The sequence below is a fragment of the Leptosomus discolor genome, chromosome Z (assembly GCF_034619465.1).
Source record: "Leptosomus discolor isolate bLepDis1 chromosome Z, bLepDis1.hap2, whole genome shotgun sequence".
In the NCBI taxonomy this organism is placed as follows: domain Eukaryota; kingdom Metazoa; phylum Chordata; class Aves; order Leptosomiformes; family Leptosomidae; genus Leptosomus; species Leptosomus discolor.
Window position 1 is genome coordinate 73,168,040 of NC_141419.1, and position 17,483 is coordinate 73,185,522.

The following is a 17,483-nucleotide window of genomic DNA, read 5'->3' on the forward strand; positions in this document are numbered from 1 at the left end:
TCCCTCGCAGTGTTCAAGGCCAGGCTGGATGGGGCTTTGAGCAACGTGGTCTGGTGGGAAACCCTGCCCATGGCAGGGGGGTTGGAATGAGATGGTCTTTAAGGTCCCTTCTGACCCAAACCATTCTATAGTACGATTCTATGATATTAGCTACGTTACAAATACATGCAACATCACTGAGAGCAGTTGTGCTTATGAATTAATGATACGTAGTTTGTACAACCCTGTGGAAGATACTTAAAGAACTAAAATGAATCAAAACTATAAATAATACAATACTTGGTTTTTAAATGTGTGATCATAAAGAAGTGTGACACAGAGTAAGCAAAACTGGTGTTATGGCATAGACATACTTCTGCTGCTACAAAAGAAATATCTGCTGATGAAAATATTTTTAGCTCACTCTGAATTGCAGTCACTGCTGCCAGAGTTCATTTACTATAAATGTAAACAAAACTTACCAGGTTTAAAAACAATACCCTTGATGCTATGAACTGAGACAATGCTCTGGAAATCAGTTTATTTTCAATGCAGTGGACAAATCCAGCCTATGTAATTATTTTTCTGCATGTGAATAGTAAAATCAAAGTGCTTATTTTCCCCACAAGAAATGTGTTCACTCTGAGAATACTGGGTCTTGCAATGCCCCATAAAGCTTTCAATTCAAAGGTTAGTTCTATAAATTTGGAAGTGTAACATCAGGGTCTTTTGCCATTAATAACAATGACTACACTACAAATGGCTGAAGAGCAGTTATGTGTGGAAGAAGTAGAACAGTACAACAGCTCAATTCAGGAAAGGAGTTCTAGTGCACTTTACTCATTTTAGCCAATGTGCTACATTGTCCTTTTTGCGTACAGAGTGGACTCAAGGATTTCCATTGTAAGAAAGAAATTACTTGACAAGCAAAACACTGTGTCAAGCTGCCCTTTTTATCCTTATAGACTTGGACATTTTAAGACAGAAGCTTTGCAAGACATTGCACAATTCTTCATTTTTATTATTAAATGTCAAAGTCTGATTTGTTACATTGTCACATTGCTAGTCAGAAATGCTTCAGTGAAGAAGAAAGTCAATGCTGGGTCAAGCCACGCCCTCATCCTACAACGTTCGTTTACAAAGAAATTATAACAGTTTTCAACACACCCAACACAACTTCCCCTGCTCTTGTCACAAAAAAGTCCCATCATTCTTACTCTAGTGGGTATGTTATTACACAAATTAGAAAATCTTTTGGACAACATCCCCAAATTTTCATGAGATCACAACAGGCTTCTACAGGTGTTAGAGAAGTCTTCACACATCATCATCATCTGATGTATCACTGCTGCTCGTCTCAGAATCCTCGTTCTCCAGAGCAGGTTTGAAAGTGCTGTTTTTCCAGGGGCCAAATTTAAAATTACAGAAGAGGCCATTTTTCAAAATGCCATTTCTCCGAAGGCCATTTTTTTGTAACTGAAATGAGAAAATCAGATGTATTTAGAAAAAGAAAAAGCTAAGCACAACAATCTGTTGCATTTCAATGTTCTCTACATCATCATCTCTGGGCTAAACTAGATTCATAGCACTATCTTTTCACATACACACACAAAGGAAAACTCCCCTAACAGCCTTCACTTCTGGGGCAGCCACCTGTATCCAAGCACCTCCAATCATGCTAAGCTCCTGCAGTCAACAAGAGCTTACCCTCTGCTCACCCACTTCCTCAGACATCTTGCCCCCATGACCCCTCCTCCCACACAGTCTCTCCTGCAATGCAGTCCCTTTTTCCACAGTGCTGCAAACATCTGTGCTAAGCAGGGCAGAGTCTGCAATAAGGAAGGGGCCCAGAAGTGGAGAAGGAGCAGGAAAGAATGGGTATGATGCAGTCGGAAAATCAAAGACACTGGAGACAAAGGAAAGAACTGATTCTACAAAAAGACAGGAATTACTGCATTTCCAGACATAGTGCAGAAGCTGGGCAACAAACCAAGCACTTAAATGTTTAATATTCCAAATGCTCTATTTAACATGTGTGTGGGTAGACTTCTGAAAATACCAAATGTTCAGATTTGACTTCACACAAGTTTCTCCCTTCCAGGACCTCCTCATTGACCCCATCAGGTACACAAAACACTCCTAATTTAAAAAACTCAAGTCTAGATTGCCTTTTCAGACTTAGTTACTAGTGAATTAAATGTGTCTCACTCTCCAACAGAGAAAATTCAGATTTTAGAGAACTAAGAAAAATGCATAAAAACCTTGAAAGAAAATTCCCTTTCCCCAGGCTAAGCTGAGAAGCTAGAAAGCCTGTGCAATTCTACTACCAGCAGTGCTGAAAGCACTCAGAAGCACACCCTTACCTTTCCCTTGATATTTTGAGAAGAGGCCTTACCTACAATAAGGACTGGTCTCCAATCTTTTTAAAGCAACTGTTCTTCCAAAGGCACAATACTGAAATGGTACTGGAACAGCAACATTCCCAGCCATCAAATTACTGCAGACCCTTCTCAAAAGGTAGGCATCTAGGGTAGTCAACTACAACTTTGTAATGGAACGTTAACTTAGTGTTACCTGTTCACTAATCACTCGGAACTCCCTCATCTCATCCTCTGTTAGCGGAGCACATGTTTCGTCATTTTCACTGTCCTCCCGCCAGCCCATCTCCTTTAACAACCTTTAAATTAAAAAGGACAACATTAAGGAATTTGCTACACACACACACAAGACATTTCAAGCTCTGCCTATATACGTGTGTAAAGACCTGTAACAAATGGATTAATCAGTGCATAACTATTTTTAAACAAACTCTTAGTTAAAAGTAGATTAAAAGCCTTACAAAAGATACACAAATCATAGAAGTTGAGATGTCCTTCACAGATGACCCCATTTTACACTACATGTGGTAAAAACTGAACCTTCATTTTAAGGCAAGACATCTGTGTCAGGTGGAAAAGAATGTATTTCCTCTGCATAACTGCTCCGGTGGAGCAGCAGTGTACCCCCTTGAAAACAGTATGAAGAGACAAAGACTCACGCTGAAGGAATCTGCAGGTTTTCCTGGATAACACAGCAGCCATGAGGAGTACTGGTACTGTCCCTCCACGGGAACAAATTCAGGATGCAATGGCCTCATATAGTTACTTTTTTCTAGCACACACTAATGTCAGAGCCAGGACAGGCTTCTTTGCAATTGAGTCTCACTGAACTGCAGACACTGGTATTTCAGCACAGAAAGCCTAGAACTAGGAGTGAGTATTCGGATGAGGGGAGGAAAAGAAGTAACAGACAGATTCCTCTCGTGACCAAGCCTGAGATCTCTGAAGATGCAATAATCAACATGTTTTAGCTACTCCCAAAAGTGGGACAGCAGTATGTGACTGATAAAGCACTGTCAAACCGGAGAAAGTGCCCAGGCCTTTCTCCCGGGGCAGGGACAGGCAGCAGACCTGCCTGCAATAGGTGAGCCCAGGCGGAGGACCTCCTGCAGCAGGTGGCATCAGGGAGGATTAGAAGGAGTTAGATAATGCAGTCTGCAGTGGACCCACAGCCCACGGCTAGACAGTCAGAAAGTCCCCCCAGCGGCACACACAGAAGAGAGTGAGGTCAATAATGCTCAAGAATGGAAGGCTGCAACAGCAAGGACCAGAAGGAGGAAGAGACTTCCCCTGAAGCCTGAGACATCCTTGCAGAACAGCTTCACGGCTCTACAGATTGAAGAGGAAAAACCCATCACATCGGGAGAGATGCTGGAGCCGAGCGAAGCAGCCTGATCCATTCCACATAGAAGAACCACAGCAACTAAGAAAAGATGACGACAGCAGATACAGGAGGTGACTCTCTTCTGAGAAGGACGAACACACGCACCCGTCTCCTGACCTGACACACTCTTTAGGGAGGTGCGCTGCTTACCAGGGGCTTGTGTCAGGAACGTCACCAAGAGACTACCAACCCTCATACAGCCCACTGGCTATTATCCACTGCTGTTGTTCCATGTGGGCACCAGTGACACAGCCAGCAGCAGCCTGGGGAGTATCAAGACGGATTTCAGAGCCCTGGGAGCAGCAGCAAAGGACTTGGGAGTGCGGGTAGTTTTTTCATCAGTCCTCATGGTCAAAGGGAAGGGGTTGGAAAAGGACAGTCAAATCTGGCAGGGCAACAACTGCTACGGGATCGGTGCCACAGCCAGGGCTTCGGCTACTTAGACCACAGCACTTGCTTTGAGAATACTGATCTACTGGGAGCTGATGGGGTCCATCTGTCAGAGAAAGGGAAGAGCATTTTGGTTATAGGCTTGCCAAGCTGGGGAAGAGGGCTTTAAACTAAAGTTGCCACAGGAGGGGAACCTCAAGCCATCTCACTCCTACCAGTCTGATGCCAGTGCCAGTAATAGATGCCCAGAGCCTGGACAGGGATCACAGGTCAGCAGGAGAGCACCCGGAGGGCAGCACAAGGAAATTCCAGACAGTGAGTCAGCTTCACTGGGGGCTCAGCTTAAATGCCTCTATGCAAATGCACGTAGCATGGGGAATAGACACAAAGAGTTAGAGACGTACACATGCCTGCAGGGCTGTGATCTTGCAAGGCACAAGAAATCCAGGAGGTTCCTGGAATGCATTGATGATAGCTTCCTTCTCGAAGTGACAGAGCAACCAATAAGGAGAGGTGCTATGCTGGACCTTGTTCTCACCAACAAGGAGGGGCTGGTGGTGAATGTGAAGCTCAAGGGCAGCCTTGGCTGCAGTGACCATGAGATGGTGGAGTTCAAGATCCTTAGGGCAGTGAGGAGGGTACACAGAAAGCTCAGTGCCTTGCACTTCAGGAGAGCAGACTTTGGCCTCTTCAGGGAACTGCTTGGCAGAGTACCATGGGATAAAGCCCTGGAGGGAAGAGGGGCCCAAGAAAGCTGGTCAACGTTCAAGGATCGCCTCCTCCAAGCTCAGCAGCAACGCATCCCAACAAAGAGGAAGTCAGGCAAAAATGCCAGGAGGCCTGTGTGGATGAACAAGGAGCTCCTGGACAAACTGAAACAGAAAAAGGAAGTACCGAAGGGAACTGGCACATGAAGCAGCTAAGCCACTATCCATCATATTTGTGAAGCCATAGCAGTCTGGCAAAGTTCCAAGTAAGTGGAAGAGGAAAACATAATCCCCACTTTTAAAAAATAAAAAAAAGGAAGAGCCAGGGAACTACAGTCCAGTCAGTCTCATCTCTGTGCCCAGCAAGATCACCGAACGGACCCTCCTGGAGACTATGTTAGGGCACACGGAAAATGAGGTGGTGATTGGTGGCGGCCAGCATGCCTTCACTAGGGGCAAATTGTGCCTGACAAATTTGGTGGCCTATGACAGGGCTACAGGGCTGATGCATAAGGGAAGAGCAACCAACACCATCTACCTGGCCTTGTGCAGAGCATTTCACACTGTCCCACATGACATCCTTGTCCGTAAACTGGAGAGACATGGATTTGACTAACATTGTCTAAAGTTAGCAGGACCACTGTCCCTTTAAAGTGACTCTAGGCTTCTAGAATGTTTAAAAGTGTGAACTATGTAAAAATATTAAACTTCAGACTAGCAAACTTGACACCAACATGATGGCTGCATGTTGGAAACTTCCCCAGAGGAAGGGAAGTCCAAGATATATTTTGTATGAGATACGTCCATACTGTTACCAGGTATGCACAAGTATCCTGTGAGTTAAGCTGGTCACTTCACGTTCAATTTACCACAAAAAGGCTTACCATAACCATCCGCCTACATGCATACAGAGGTCACAGCCAAAGGGCTGAGACAGTATGAAGACACAGCCTCTCTAGGATACCACAAAGGAAAGACACTTGCCCAGAAACCCTATGAAGGCCATTCAAAGTCATTTGAATTGAAAAACAAAAGCTAGATTCAACTCCTATCTTCTAGTCAAAAAATCATTATCAGCAGCTTTAGTGGCAAAAGATTTCTGTCTCCACAGCCAATGGTAGAAAAAAAGGAACAGAGCAGGGTACACTTCACTTCTCGTACTTGCGAGGGCTAAGAGGTCTTTGACATTTCCTCTGCAGGTACTATAAAAGGGAAAGTTCTCTAGTCCAATGTATACGCAAAATCTCTCACTAAAATAAAAATAAATTTAAAAAAATCTAACCTATCACTACAATTTTGTAGTTGCCAGAAATAGTCAGAATCTGACAAAGCTCATGACAAGTTCATCTCCAGACTGATTTGTGATTTCCCAGCAGCACCATTTTCATCTCTACCAGCTGCTACTGCCGTCACTTTTATGAGATACTAGAATTGTTTCAATCCTTTCTGAACTTACCTTCTCCCTCCCCAGTGCACTCTCTTGTGACATCACTGACAGTGTCAACTAGTCAGCCACAGAAATAATTAACTACTCTAACAATGACAAAAAACTCACTGGAGTTCTACATCAGACGCAGCATTTAAAGTACTATTAATCCAAATAGCAAATACATGCATTGTTCCTCCTAGACATGCAGACCAAAATGAGAGGGATGAAGTCACTATGCAGTTTGCTTTACTTCTTTATAAGGAAATATAGCAAGTTTTTAGTAAAGCAAGCTTCAGTCAGTACACAATACTGGCTAAGTCTACTAGGAACAAAGCATATTCCATGTTAAATTAGTACACATCTAAAAGTTAAACTTGGACAGCAGTCAGTAACCATTTTACGTGTTCTCAGTTTTCAGATTCTGACTTCTGAACTGGTAAGAATTTATGACATGCTTATTTACCAAAAAGTAACACTCTTTATATGATATAAAGTACATACCTATGCTCTGCCTCAAGTGAGCTTGAAAGAACACCTGCATGAGGGAAAGCTGGAGACTGAATGATCTGTTGAGATGTAATTGAAGCATTGCCATTCTCCTGTGGAATGTCCTTCTCAAAGTTTCGGTTTATATCTCTCTCATCATGAGGACTGTTGCTGTTATGCAAATTAAAGGCCTCATCATCCTATAAAAAATAATTATACATTACAAAGTTTAAAAGTAAATTCCATTCACAAGTAAATGTCTTCAAGTGTTGAACTTACAAACAAGGCTCCTTATTAAACATCAGGGCCATTTGTGTCAGGAGAAGTTTGATAGTGTAAGAGTTTTCAAATTTACTTAGTATAAGGGGCAGGTCACAGGCACTGTACCTCAAACAGTAAATTCATCTGCCACAAGTTCAGAAAAACTGGATAATGCTCTTTAAACTCAGATGACAACTTCCCTTACACACATGCACTCATCGCAGATTCTCAGGCTGCTGTTAACAGCAACTGTAACTTACTAGCCATGAAGTAAGAATTAGAAAGTTTATTTAGAAAGCAGACCATTCAGGTTGACTCAAGTATTAAAAGCTCTTTAATCTTTTGAAACAGAGATGTTTCTTGTTATTCTACTCATTCAGCAAACTCTAATTCATATTTAGTAATAAGCCAAACAGCCTCAAAAGTCTTACCAACTGTAAAAACAGACAAGTACAATCGTTATCTAGTTAACACCCTTTTGACAACAAAATACCTAAACTGGGCATACAAAAGCATTATCTGCACCAGGAGGCAATCAATCAATCAGCCAGTTCTGCACTTGTAAGAAACCCTTCTTCAGAGTGCAAGATCAAAACCATCATCATCATTTCCCTCCCACTTACAGTGTTGTCTGCTTCCAGAAAATTAAGAATGCTCAGCAAGAATTTCTTAAGAACAAGTATCCCAGGTAAACACACATTCAGTTGTTAAATCACATGCATCTCAGATTATCAAACAAAATTCATAAAAATATTGAACAATATATATAGGGCAAAATAGTTTCTTCCAAGCATGATTCAGCTGCTGATTATGATTTCAGAGATGAAATCCATTACTGCAGCCCTTAAAAATCCATCAATGGGATCATGTTATAGAAGACTGTTGTGCAGTTACCTTCCCATCCACTCAGCTGCACACCATGTCTTCTACTGATGATCATTAAAACAAACATTGGAAGTAGGACAACTATTAGTTACATGATCTAACATCTTTTCATATCTGTTAGTGAAACAGCAACAGCACGGAAAAGGAAGCATGCACTTACCAACAACTACTCCAGGCCATGTGCCACACACACCTATCCAAGGACACTGCAACTCCCACTACTAAAAGTCTTTTTTTTTTTTTTAATACTCTTGCCTCTGAAAAGCACTTGAGTACAACAGGACAACCAAACATGTTCGATGTGCATATCAAAGATATTACAAACTCAAGACAATTTCAGGAACAGAAACCCGCAACACGTTCATGTACTATTTTCAAAATTCTGAAGCTCATGGCAGTGTTTTCCAATACCTTTTCAATCTTAAATCAAAATCTTTGTGTTTTTCTTAAACACACACAAACAACTTTACCCCCAACAACCATCTCTGGGTGCTCAGCCACAGAACACCTTATGGAAAGACACAGACCTTTCTTAACTCATGCATACAGCTAAGTTGTACAGCCCCATTACAGCAAATTTTATTTTGCCTGAAATAGGAACAGGGTCACAAAAGTCAAACTTATTTTTATAAGCAACGCACTGGCATGGTTTATTTTTTCATGTCTCTGAATCCAAATAAACCTTCCTCAAAACCACTCATTTATCTGGCTGATTTTTAATTTGTGATTTTTTTGTTTTGTTTTGTTAAAATATATTATATTAAGCCACTCATTTACAGTGAACAGTTTTGTAACCACCTCATCCTGAATAATACAATCCTTAGCACTGACAGAAATATTCTTTGGTGCCAGACAAGTACTACATACATAAACCAATCCAGACTGAAAGAAACCTGACACATACTATACACAGTCAGTACAGGCCTCCAAGTTCTCAATTAGGAAGTAAAAACAGGTTCTTTATATATGCATAAACTGAACTATTACTCCCATGACTAGACCAAGAATAGAGAACTTCTGGCTATTCAAACACTAATTCGAAAGGAAATGGTATGAGAAGCAGGACCAAGTTTTTCCATTGATTGTTTCATAGGATAACTAGCAGCCAAGGTATGAAACACTGCCTCCACAAGTACATGGTGTCAAATGGGATCCACTCAAGAGTACTGAGTGATCTGACAGAAGTGCTCACCAAGCCACTCCATCATGTACCAGTAGTCCTGGCTAACCAGGAAGGTCCCAGTTGAGCGGAGGTTAGCAAATGGGATGCCCAGCTACAAGAAGGGCCAGAAGAAGAATCTGGGGAACTAGAGGCCTGTCAGCCTGACCTCGGTGCAGGGAAGGTTATGCAGCAGATCATCTTGGGTGCCATCACGCAGCATGCATAGGACAACCAGGTGATCAGGCCCAGTCAGCATGGGCTTATGAAAGGCAGGTCCTGCCTGACTATCCTGAACTCCTCCTATGACAAGGTGACCTGCCTAGTGGATGAGGGAAAGAAAGTCTGTGGATGTTGTTCACCTAGACTCTAGTAAAGCCTTTGACCCAGTCTCCCACAGCATTCTCCTGGAGAAACCGACCACTTATGACTTGGACGAGCATACTCTTTGCTGGGTAAAAAAACGGCTGGATGGCTGGGCCTAAACAGTGGTGGGGAATGCAGTTAAATCCAGTTGGCAGATAGTCATGAGTGGTGTTTGCCAGGGCTCAGTACTGGGGCCAGTTCTGTTCAACATCTTTATCAATGATATGGATGAGGAGATCGAGGGCTCCCTCAGTGAGTTTGCAGACGACATCATGTTGGGTGGGAGTGTTGATCTGCTCAAGGGCAGAGGGATCTGGACAGGCTGGATTGATGGGCTGAGGCCAATGCCATGAGGGTCTACAAGGCCAAGTGCAGGGTCCTGCACTTGGGTCACAACAACCCCATGCAGCGCTACAGGCTTGGGGAGGAGTGGCTGGAAAGCTGCCCGGCGGGAAAGGACCTGGGGGTGCTGGTCGACATGAGCCGGCTGGACATGAGCCAGCAGTGTGCCCAGGTGGCCAAGAAGGCCAACAGCATCCTGACCTGTATCAGACATAGTGTGACCAGCAGGAGCAGGGAGGTGATCGTGCCCCTGTACTTGGACTGGTGAGGCTGCACCTCGAATGCTGTGTGCAGCTTTGGGCCCCTCACTGCAAGAAGGATGTTGAGGTGCTGGAGCGTGTCCAGAGAAGGGCAACGAAGCTGGTGAAGGGCCTGGAGAACAGGTCTTGTGAGGAGCGGCTGAGGGAACTGGGGCTGTTTAGCCTGGAGAAGAGGAGGCTGAGGGGAGACCTTATCGCTCTCTACAACTACCTGAAAGGAGGTTGCAGTGAGGTGGGGGTTGGTCTCTTCTCCCAAGTAACAAGTGACAGGACAAGAGGAAATGGCCTCAAGTTGTGCCAGGGTAGGTTTAGAGTGGGTATGAGGAAGAATTTCTTCACTGAAAGGGTTGTCAGTCATTGGGACAGGCTGCCCAGGGAAGTGGCTGAGTGACCATGCCTGGAGGCATGTAGATGTGGTGCTCAGAGACAAGGTTTAGTGATGGACTTGGCAGTGTTAGGTTCACATTTGGACTCAATCTTAAAGGTCCTTTCCAACCTGAACAATTATATGACTCTATGATTAAGTTAGTGTACTAACCTTAATTTATTCTTTTTATTGTTGCTAAAGACATAGATGTACCTGAGTTATTAATATATATGAACAGGTACTGCAGAAAGAAAAGAAGAAACTACTAAGAAGCACTGGAGGAAGAGTAGTACTTGACACAACTTTTAAAAATCCATCAAAACATAATTCCTTTCCTTCATTTAGAGATCCAAGACCATGACTTAACAGCTGTTTACTGAAAGACAAAAAGTAGCTTACAGTCCATCTGAAAACTACTAGTGCCAGATCTACAATAGGTATGAACAAAAGTACCTTCTCTTGCCCAGTATGATTATCATCTTCATGTTCCTCTTCCACTCTATGTTGTTTCAAGGCTTTCAAAAATTCACTCTTCTTATCAGTCCGCATTCTTGTCAATTTTGTTAAACGAGGCTGACCAACTTTGTCAACAGGGGATGAAGAATTCGACCGATTATACTAACGTAGGGAGTTAGAAAAAGAAATATAAGTTTATTCATTCAGAAAACTTTGAATGAAAGACAAAAAGACTCTCTGGCACCTGTAGTTTCAGGTTTCACATATATCCATGGTCAACAGCAGAGGGAAGATGTTTGTATTTCAGTATATATAGTTCTTACATGTAAATCCAGAGATGCAGATTTATGGAGCACTGCTAATAAACCGTGGACCTTCTGAAGTCTATCATACCATTAGCAGTTTTGAAGTTTAAACCTATCAGGTTATACTTCATAATGCATCATTTTACTCCAAATCAAACCTACAAAGCAAATCGTGCAGCACTTAAAGGCCAGTGACGAGCCTTCTATATTTCTCACACATTAACTTCCAAAAACACTTATTTAACACAATTCTGCATAAAATGGACTGATCCCCTCATCTAACCAAATTAAACATTTCACAGATTTGATAGAAACTACAGACATTGCTTTACCTCTTTCACTGAATTCTGTGATACAGTAAATGCCTTGGCAGTTGATTTGAAAGGACTGAAATTGCCAACACCACAGGCAGATTCATGAGGAAATGGATTTCCAAGTTTATTTTCTTTTGCTTGGCTTTTCCACTGTGTAGACTAAACAGAAATTTAAAGAGTCATTAACTACAATAGGATTATTTTCAGGAATCTTCAGAAAAATGATTCAGCAAAAGCAAATCGTAACTACAACATAATTTAGTGCAAACAACTGTTTTCTTATGGAAAAGAGACCATTTATGAGCAATTCATCCACTTACAAATACTGTTTACACTTTTTATATAAAGACTAAAATTTCAAACCAATTAAGACCCTCATATTTGAGGTACTAAGAATCAAAATATGAGTCTTCAACAGCCAAAAGTATTGTTTTTAATGTAGAATGTTAGAGACTTAAGAACTACTCCATCCTATGCTCTCAGGAGCACAGAAAAATGCCTGAAACAAAAATCAAGAGATGAACACAGAAAGCTGCATTTGGAAAGGAACTAGAATGACACTAACAGGTTGCAACATCATGTCTATCAATAATCGGGATAAATTCTGAAGGTATTTTTATGCCAACTACATCTCTCCACTAGGTATCTATTTTTATGTTAAAATCATATATACAAAAGGCATTACTGTTCTTTAAGTTAAAAACATCCTTTTCGCTCTCCTTGGACAGCTCCTGCAGTCCTCAAAAAAGGTAAATGAGAAACAAAGGGAGACCTAATTACAGCGTAGTTTAAAAAGAAAAATTAGAAAAGTTGTTTCCATTCAATTCAGGGGTGTATTGTGCTTCACAAGAGGTGAAAGCATAATACTCTAGGAACACTACTCCCAAGGGTGAAATAAGCACATTCAGAATTACAGTTTGGGTTTTTTTAGCACGTTGTTCATGCCACCAGTATCCAAGACTCACCTTCGCAGGTGGAGTGACAGGTTTAGGGACCAATCCTTTATAAACACTTGGGCCACTTCCAACCCTTACTGGCTGTGAATGAAGACTTCCAACTACTGGGAATCCAGATATCTGCAGTTCTTTTGTATTGCCCTTTTTAATGACCAGCATTCTTTGAGATCTAGATTTAGGATTCAAAGGGTACTCTGGAAAAAAAAAAAAAAGAAATGCATATACACATACATGTGCATGTGTATACAATCTTATGTTTCTACTTCATAAGGTACTGGATAGCCATATGGTCCAGAGAAAACAGGCATAAATCAGGAACTCAGTCCGGTATTAGTTCTGCAAATTACACAACATACAAACCTAGATAAACGTAGGTCCTGTTCCATTTTCTACAACCGCTACTTGTAAAGTATTTCACATGGCAATGAAGGAATTTTACTTTTGGAAAGTAAAGATATTCTTCATAGAAGCCAGCTACAACTGTTCTTGTTTGCAGATCTAAAATCCAAATACTGCTAGTTGTTGATCTTCAAAAGAGATTATGGTTTTCATATCAAAATTATCTACGAGATACGATACATGATGATATACGATCTACGAGATATGATATGATCTGATCTGATCTACGAGATATGATATGATCTGATCTACGAGATATGATATGATCTACAATCCTTCAGATCAAACTGAGCCACATCATCCAACAGCCACACTCAGAGTGTTGCAAAGGTTGTAAAACACTCAAATTGCTATGTAATTTTTCCCAACTTGGTTAGGAAAGAATTTAATTACTGTTGCTCTTTTATTTAAAGCAAATTATAATTCCAGACTTTCACATGAAAGCTGCTAAACACACAAAACTGGAAAGCAATCCAATTGTTCAGGCTGCTGCAAAAGTTCTTAGCAGTTAGATATTCATATTGAGGGGTTGGCCTACATCTAGTGTAACCTAAATGTGCAAAACATACTGGGGAAGTATGAGAAAAAGAACCAGCAAATTAAAGTACTATTTAAAATGAACAGTAAGTTTCAGATCTCAGTATTAGCAACAGATTAAGCAGCATGTTTTCCATTTAAAGCTATTTCTTCATAAAGAGAAAGGTTCTTAAATTGACTAAGTTTATTACTTTAAAACCTGTGCAGTCTAAAGCTGCCACCTTTTGTAAGGGCGAACAATTACCTGCATAAAGCCCATAGAATTGTAAAGTGGTAGCCAAATTTAATCAGGTAGAGATGAGAAAATAATCCCAGACTACAGTTCAGTTCAAGGCCCACTCTCAGGATCAGATTTGTTAGAAGTAATTTGTAAACACAATGAACAGCTTAAGACATTCACTTCCAGGGAGAAACCTTAATCATCTGCAAGCTTATGTTCTCTTCCCAGCCCTCCTAGGTTTCTCTCCAAATTCTTCCAACAGCCCCAATCAGTCAGAAGCATTCTTCTACCAAGTCTTCAGCTAGCAATCACATCGCTAGTTTGTGTGGTGACACACCTTCATTGTATCTCCTCTTGAAAATAAAGGTGAAGATAAATTCTTCACATCTTTACCAAGAAGATGTATACTTGTTCTGGGAAACTATTCTACTTGTGGCTGCATCTACAGACCAACGGATTAATGTTCAAATAGAAGTGTTACACCTCTAACAAAAAGAGATTTACATTGTAACAATATTGAAGTTCCCTCAATTTCAATATATACCTTTATAATTTAAATCTATACCTTTGTAACTCTAAAAAAAAAATCCTATGTTTGCAATAAAACAACTTCAGATCTCTGCTACATTTTTACATTTAGAAACACCAAAAATACTCACCCCACACACCTGCAGCTGAAGATTTACTCCGGTTTGGTTCCCTCTCATATTCAGGGTTCAAAGACGGCTGAAAAAGTTTTATCATTATTTAAAAAATAAGTCTTGAATTCTGGAACCAATGAAATAAAGAATCACAGTAATATTCACAGTATGACCTCTGCTGTCAAAGATTTTTAAATGGAAACAGACCAGACACTTCCCCCTGCAACCCAAAATGTCAATGCTCTCTTGCTGTGCTTCAAAAAAACACCTGAAGCAGCAATCTATACCATTACATGAACTGTCCAGACAAAGCAAAAAACAGCAATGTACAGTTCTTCAAATAGGAAGCAATCCTACATTTCCAGGTTGAAGCATGGAATCTTAAAGGGCCACTGGCAGAAAGATCACTTTGTTAGTACTTCACATTTCCAATAACTACATAGATTTTAATACATATACATTCCACAGTAAACTGGAATCCAATTGTAGTTTCACTTAACACTTAAGTATCAATAATAACCAGGTAATGATAAAAACTGCATATAAAAGGAGAAACAAGTTGGTGGACAAACACCTTCTTACCTATGGGCTGTGACTAACACCCTTACCTAAGGGTGATCCCTCATATGATGATGTGAAACTGGTGAAGTCTCGTGAAGTACCTTGTAATGGACAAAATGGCACTTACAGAAACAATGAAACCTTGTTCATTATGATTACAATTAACTTACAAAATCCTCAGCCTCAAACTGCTTGGGTACTTCTTTGTCCTCCTTTTTCCTAGTTTCATTATCAGGTACATTGTTTTCATGCATTCCTTGGCCTCTTCCACAGTGGAAAGTGCTGGTACGAGCGCGGGAACCTCCACCATGGTATCCCCCACGATGGTTTGTATTTTCTGTACCACTTCTGCCTTGTGAACGCCAACCATTCTTCTCTTTTCTCCCCAAATGCCCTTAGATTTTTAAATTTTAAAGAAATGTAATTACAAACGATTTTAAAAGAACAAAATTGTTAGAGAAGACAGCTGCTCTATACTCTGGGACGCAATAGCATAGTAAACTTAAGTTTTCATTCACATAAGCAGCAGGAAAGAATCTTGCAAAGAGTGCCAGAGAAAGAGGATAGTAGGCCAACATTAAGACAAGTCAATCTCCTTTACTGGCTGCTCGTTTACATGTTGTTGGCTAGAATATTAACTCTACACTCTTATTCTTCTTAAGAGAGAAATACACCTGGTATCACACTACTTTAACCAACCCTTAGTCATCACATCCTCTCCCAGAAGATCTGTCTTTCCATTATCTCTATTTTACCACAGAATAAGAATTTAGCATAGCAGAGCTATTATCATCAGATTTTCTTTTCTAGCTAGTGCTACTAAGCAATGATGTAAACTTATTCAAAGTGTTCCATGAAAGCTAAATTATACCTCCATTAGACCAACCAATGTTAGGATCAAATCCATCTGAAGAGTTGTGTCTTCTGCGATTTGCTTCATGACGATTCTCTGTCCACGGAGAGTTTTCAGAATGTTTTTCAAAGTTCAGTGACGACTGTAAAGAAGCATAAGTGGTAGACCTGAGATATCTGATTAATAACAAAACTGAATTATCAGAACTGTAACATGCACATTACTCACAGTACATACAATTTGTTTTTAAAACGACTTTGAATGACAGACAATATGGAGGTCCTCAAGTATTCGTACATTCAGAGCTATGTCACCATCTCCCATGCTAGCAAAGTGGAAGCTCTGTGTTCTGCTCCAGGACACTGAAACAGTACTGAGGACCATGCTGGTGACACAACATAAAAAACCCAAGTGTCTATTTTGTTGTGGCAGCAGAACAGAGAACAACTGACATGTGTTGCAGCAGAGGAAAAATAAAAAAAGGTAATAAAAGGAGAAGAGATCACAGTTTGGTAGGCAGAAAAGAAGTCTGGGATCTTAATTTGGGTGGTCAGAGACTACATGCATGCATTCCATAGAAAGCAAGGAGCCATTTTCACCAGAGGCGGTGGTACCCAAAAAAGGCCCAATTTATTCATCTTGTCAATGTAACTTACTAAGGCAAATGCAACTTGTTATGAAATACAAACAAAACCTAGAGTCAAAAGCGTACAGATTCACAAACATACTTCAAATTATCAGCTTGTAAGTCGGCATTGTAGAAATTTTAAGTAAATAAACCTTTAACATATCAGTAGGAAGTTCTTTATAAACTAAACCTTATAGTGAGAACAGCACTCAGAAATCAAAATTACATCCTGACTAGAACTCATACCTAAGGAGATTAAACCAAAAAAAGACCATGTCTTACAGCAGCTGTCTTCCCTACTACTTCTATCTGGCTTTACTATTTTTACACCAAAACATTTCTTTCACTGTTACACCATAAAAATTCAAGAATAAGTTTTTGTTCTGCAAAAGTGGTGCTTGGCCTTACTGTTGTTCACACCACACATCTCCCAGTGAGGAACAGCAAAGTGCTGTGTCTCCCAGCACCTCCCTGCCCCTCAGCCAGCCTTTCATGCAGATGAAGCAAAGCCCCTTTCCCTCCCATCAGACTTATTGTGCGCATATATGTCCATTGTATTGCACGTGTACAAAAGGTCAAACACATCCCAGGGCTGTGAGAGCTACAAATGCATAATGCACAGCTGCGTGGAAATGTACTGTGTCAGCAGACTAAGCTTAATGATTCCAGCGCGCATCAACTTTACTGCACCCGAAGTATCAACCTCGTTGCCTGAAGCTCACTCCCTCTCCAGACTAACATTCAGGAAAAAAAGTAATGGTGTATGTCTGAAAATGAACGGCTCAAGTTTATTTCAATAACTATTCACTAACGTCTAATCAAGCTATATTAATATTTAAAGTACTCCACTGATCAAAGGGAGCAGGGGAAAAAAAAAAGGAAAACACAGTAATAGGTTTAACTACTTTGGAAAACACGTTGAAGAAAACTATTTCCTTCTTTGCACCTCCCCCACCCCTGCAAGAGACCACTGCATGGAAAAAAAAAAAAAGGACACCCAAGTTCTACTGAAAATGGCCCAGCAGAGTTCAAGCTGCGGTTCAAAACTAACTGCTTAAAATTCAAACTCAAGTAAGCATCAGGTATGTTTGAAAGACAAACCATGTGTTTCCAAACCATACAGAAGTCAAATGGAAAGGGTTTGCCCTCTCAATTTGAGACTTGGGAAATGAATTACTTCCTTGACAAAGCTGGAGAAGAAAAAAAACCCAGAAAACCAT

The 17,483-nt window shown here is 40.8% G+C and overlaps 1 protein-coding gene across 1 annotated transcript in view; it reads right to left on the reverse strand.

The window, feature by feature from the left end:
- Positions 1 to 979: 979 nt before the first annotated feature.
- GPBP1 (GC-rich promoter binding protein 1) overlaps positions 980 to 17,483 on the reverse strand; it is a 38,003-nt gene continuing 21,499 nt past the window's right edge. The window contains exons 5-13 of the mRNA XM_086479231.1: positions 15,654 to 15,777; positions 14,953 to 15,176; positions 14,240 to 14,306; positions 12,434 to 12,618; positions 11,487 to 11,627; positions 10,847 to 11,011; positions 6,769 to 6,953; positions 2,554 to 2,656; positions 980 to 1,455 (exon numbers count right to left, since the gene is read on the reverse strand). Coding sequence (XP_086335357.1) covers positions 1,297 to 1,455; positions 2,554 to 2,656; positions 6,769 to 6,953; positions 10,847 to 11,011; positions 11,487 to 11,627; positions 12,434 to 12,618; positions 14,240 to 14,306; positions 14,953 to 15,176; positions 15,654 to 15,777 — 1,353 coding nt within the window. The 3' untranslated portion in view covers positions 980 to 1,296. The remainder of the gene's footprint in view (positions 1,456 to 2,553; positions 2,657 to 6,768; positions 6,954 to 10,846; positions 11,012 to 11,486; positions 11,628 to 12,433; positions 12,619 to 14,239; positions 14,307 to 14,952; positions 15,177 to 15,653; positions 15,778 to 17,483) is intronic.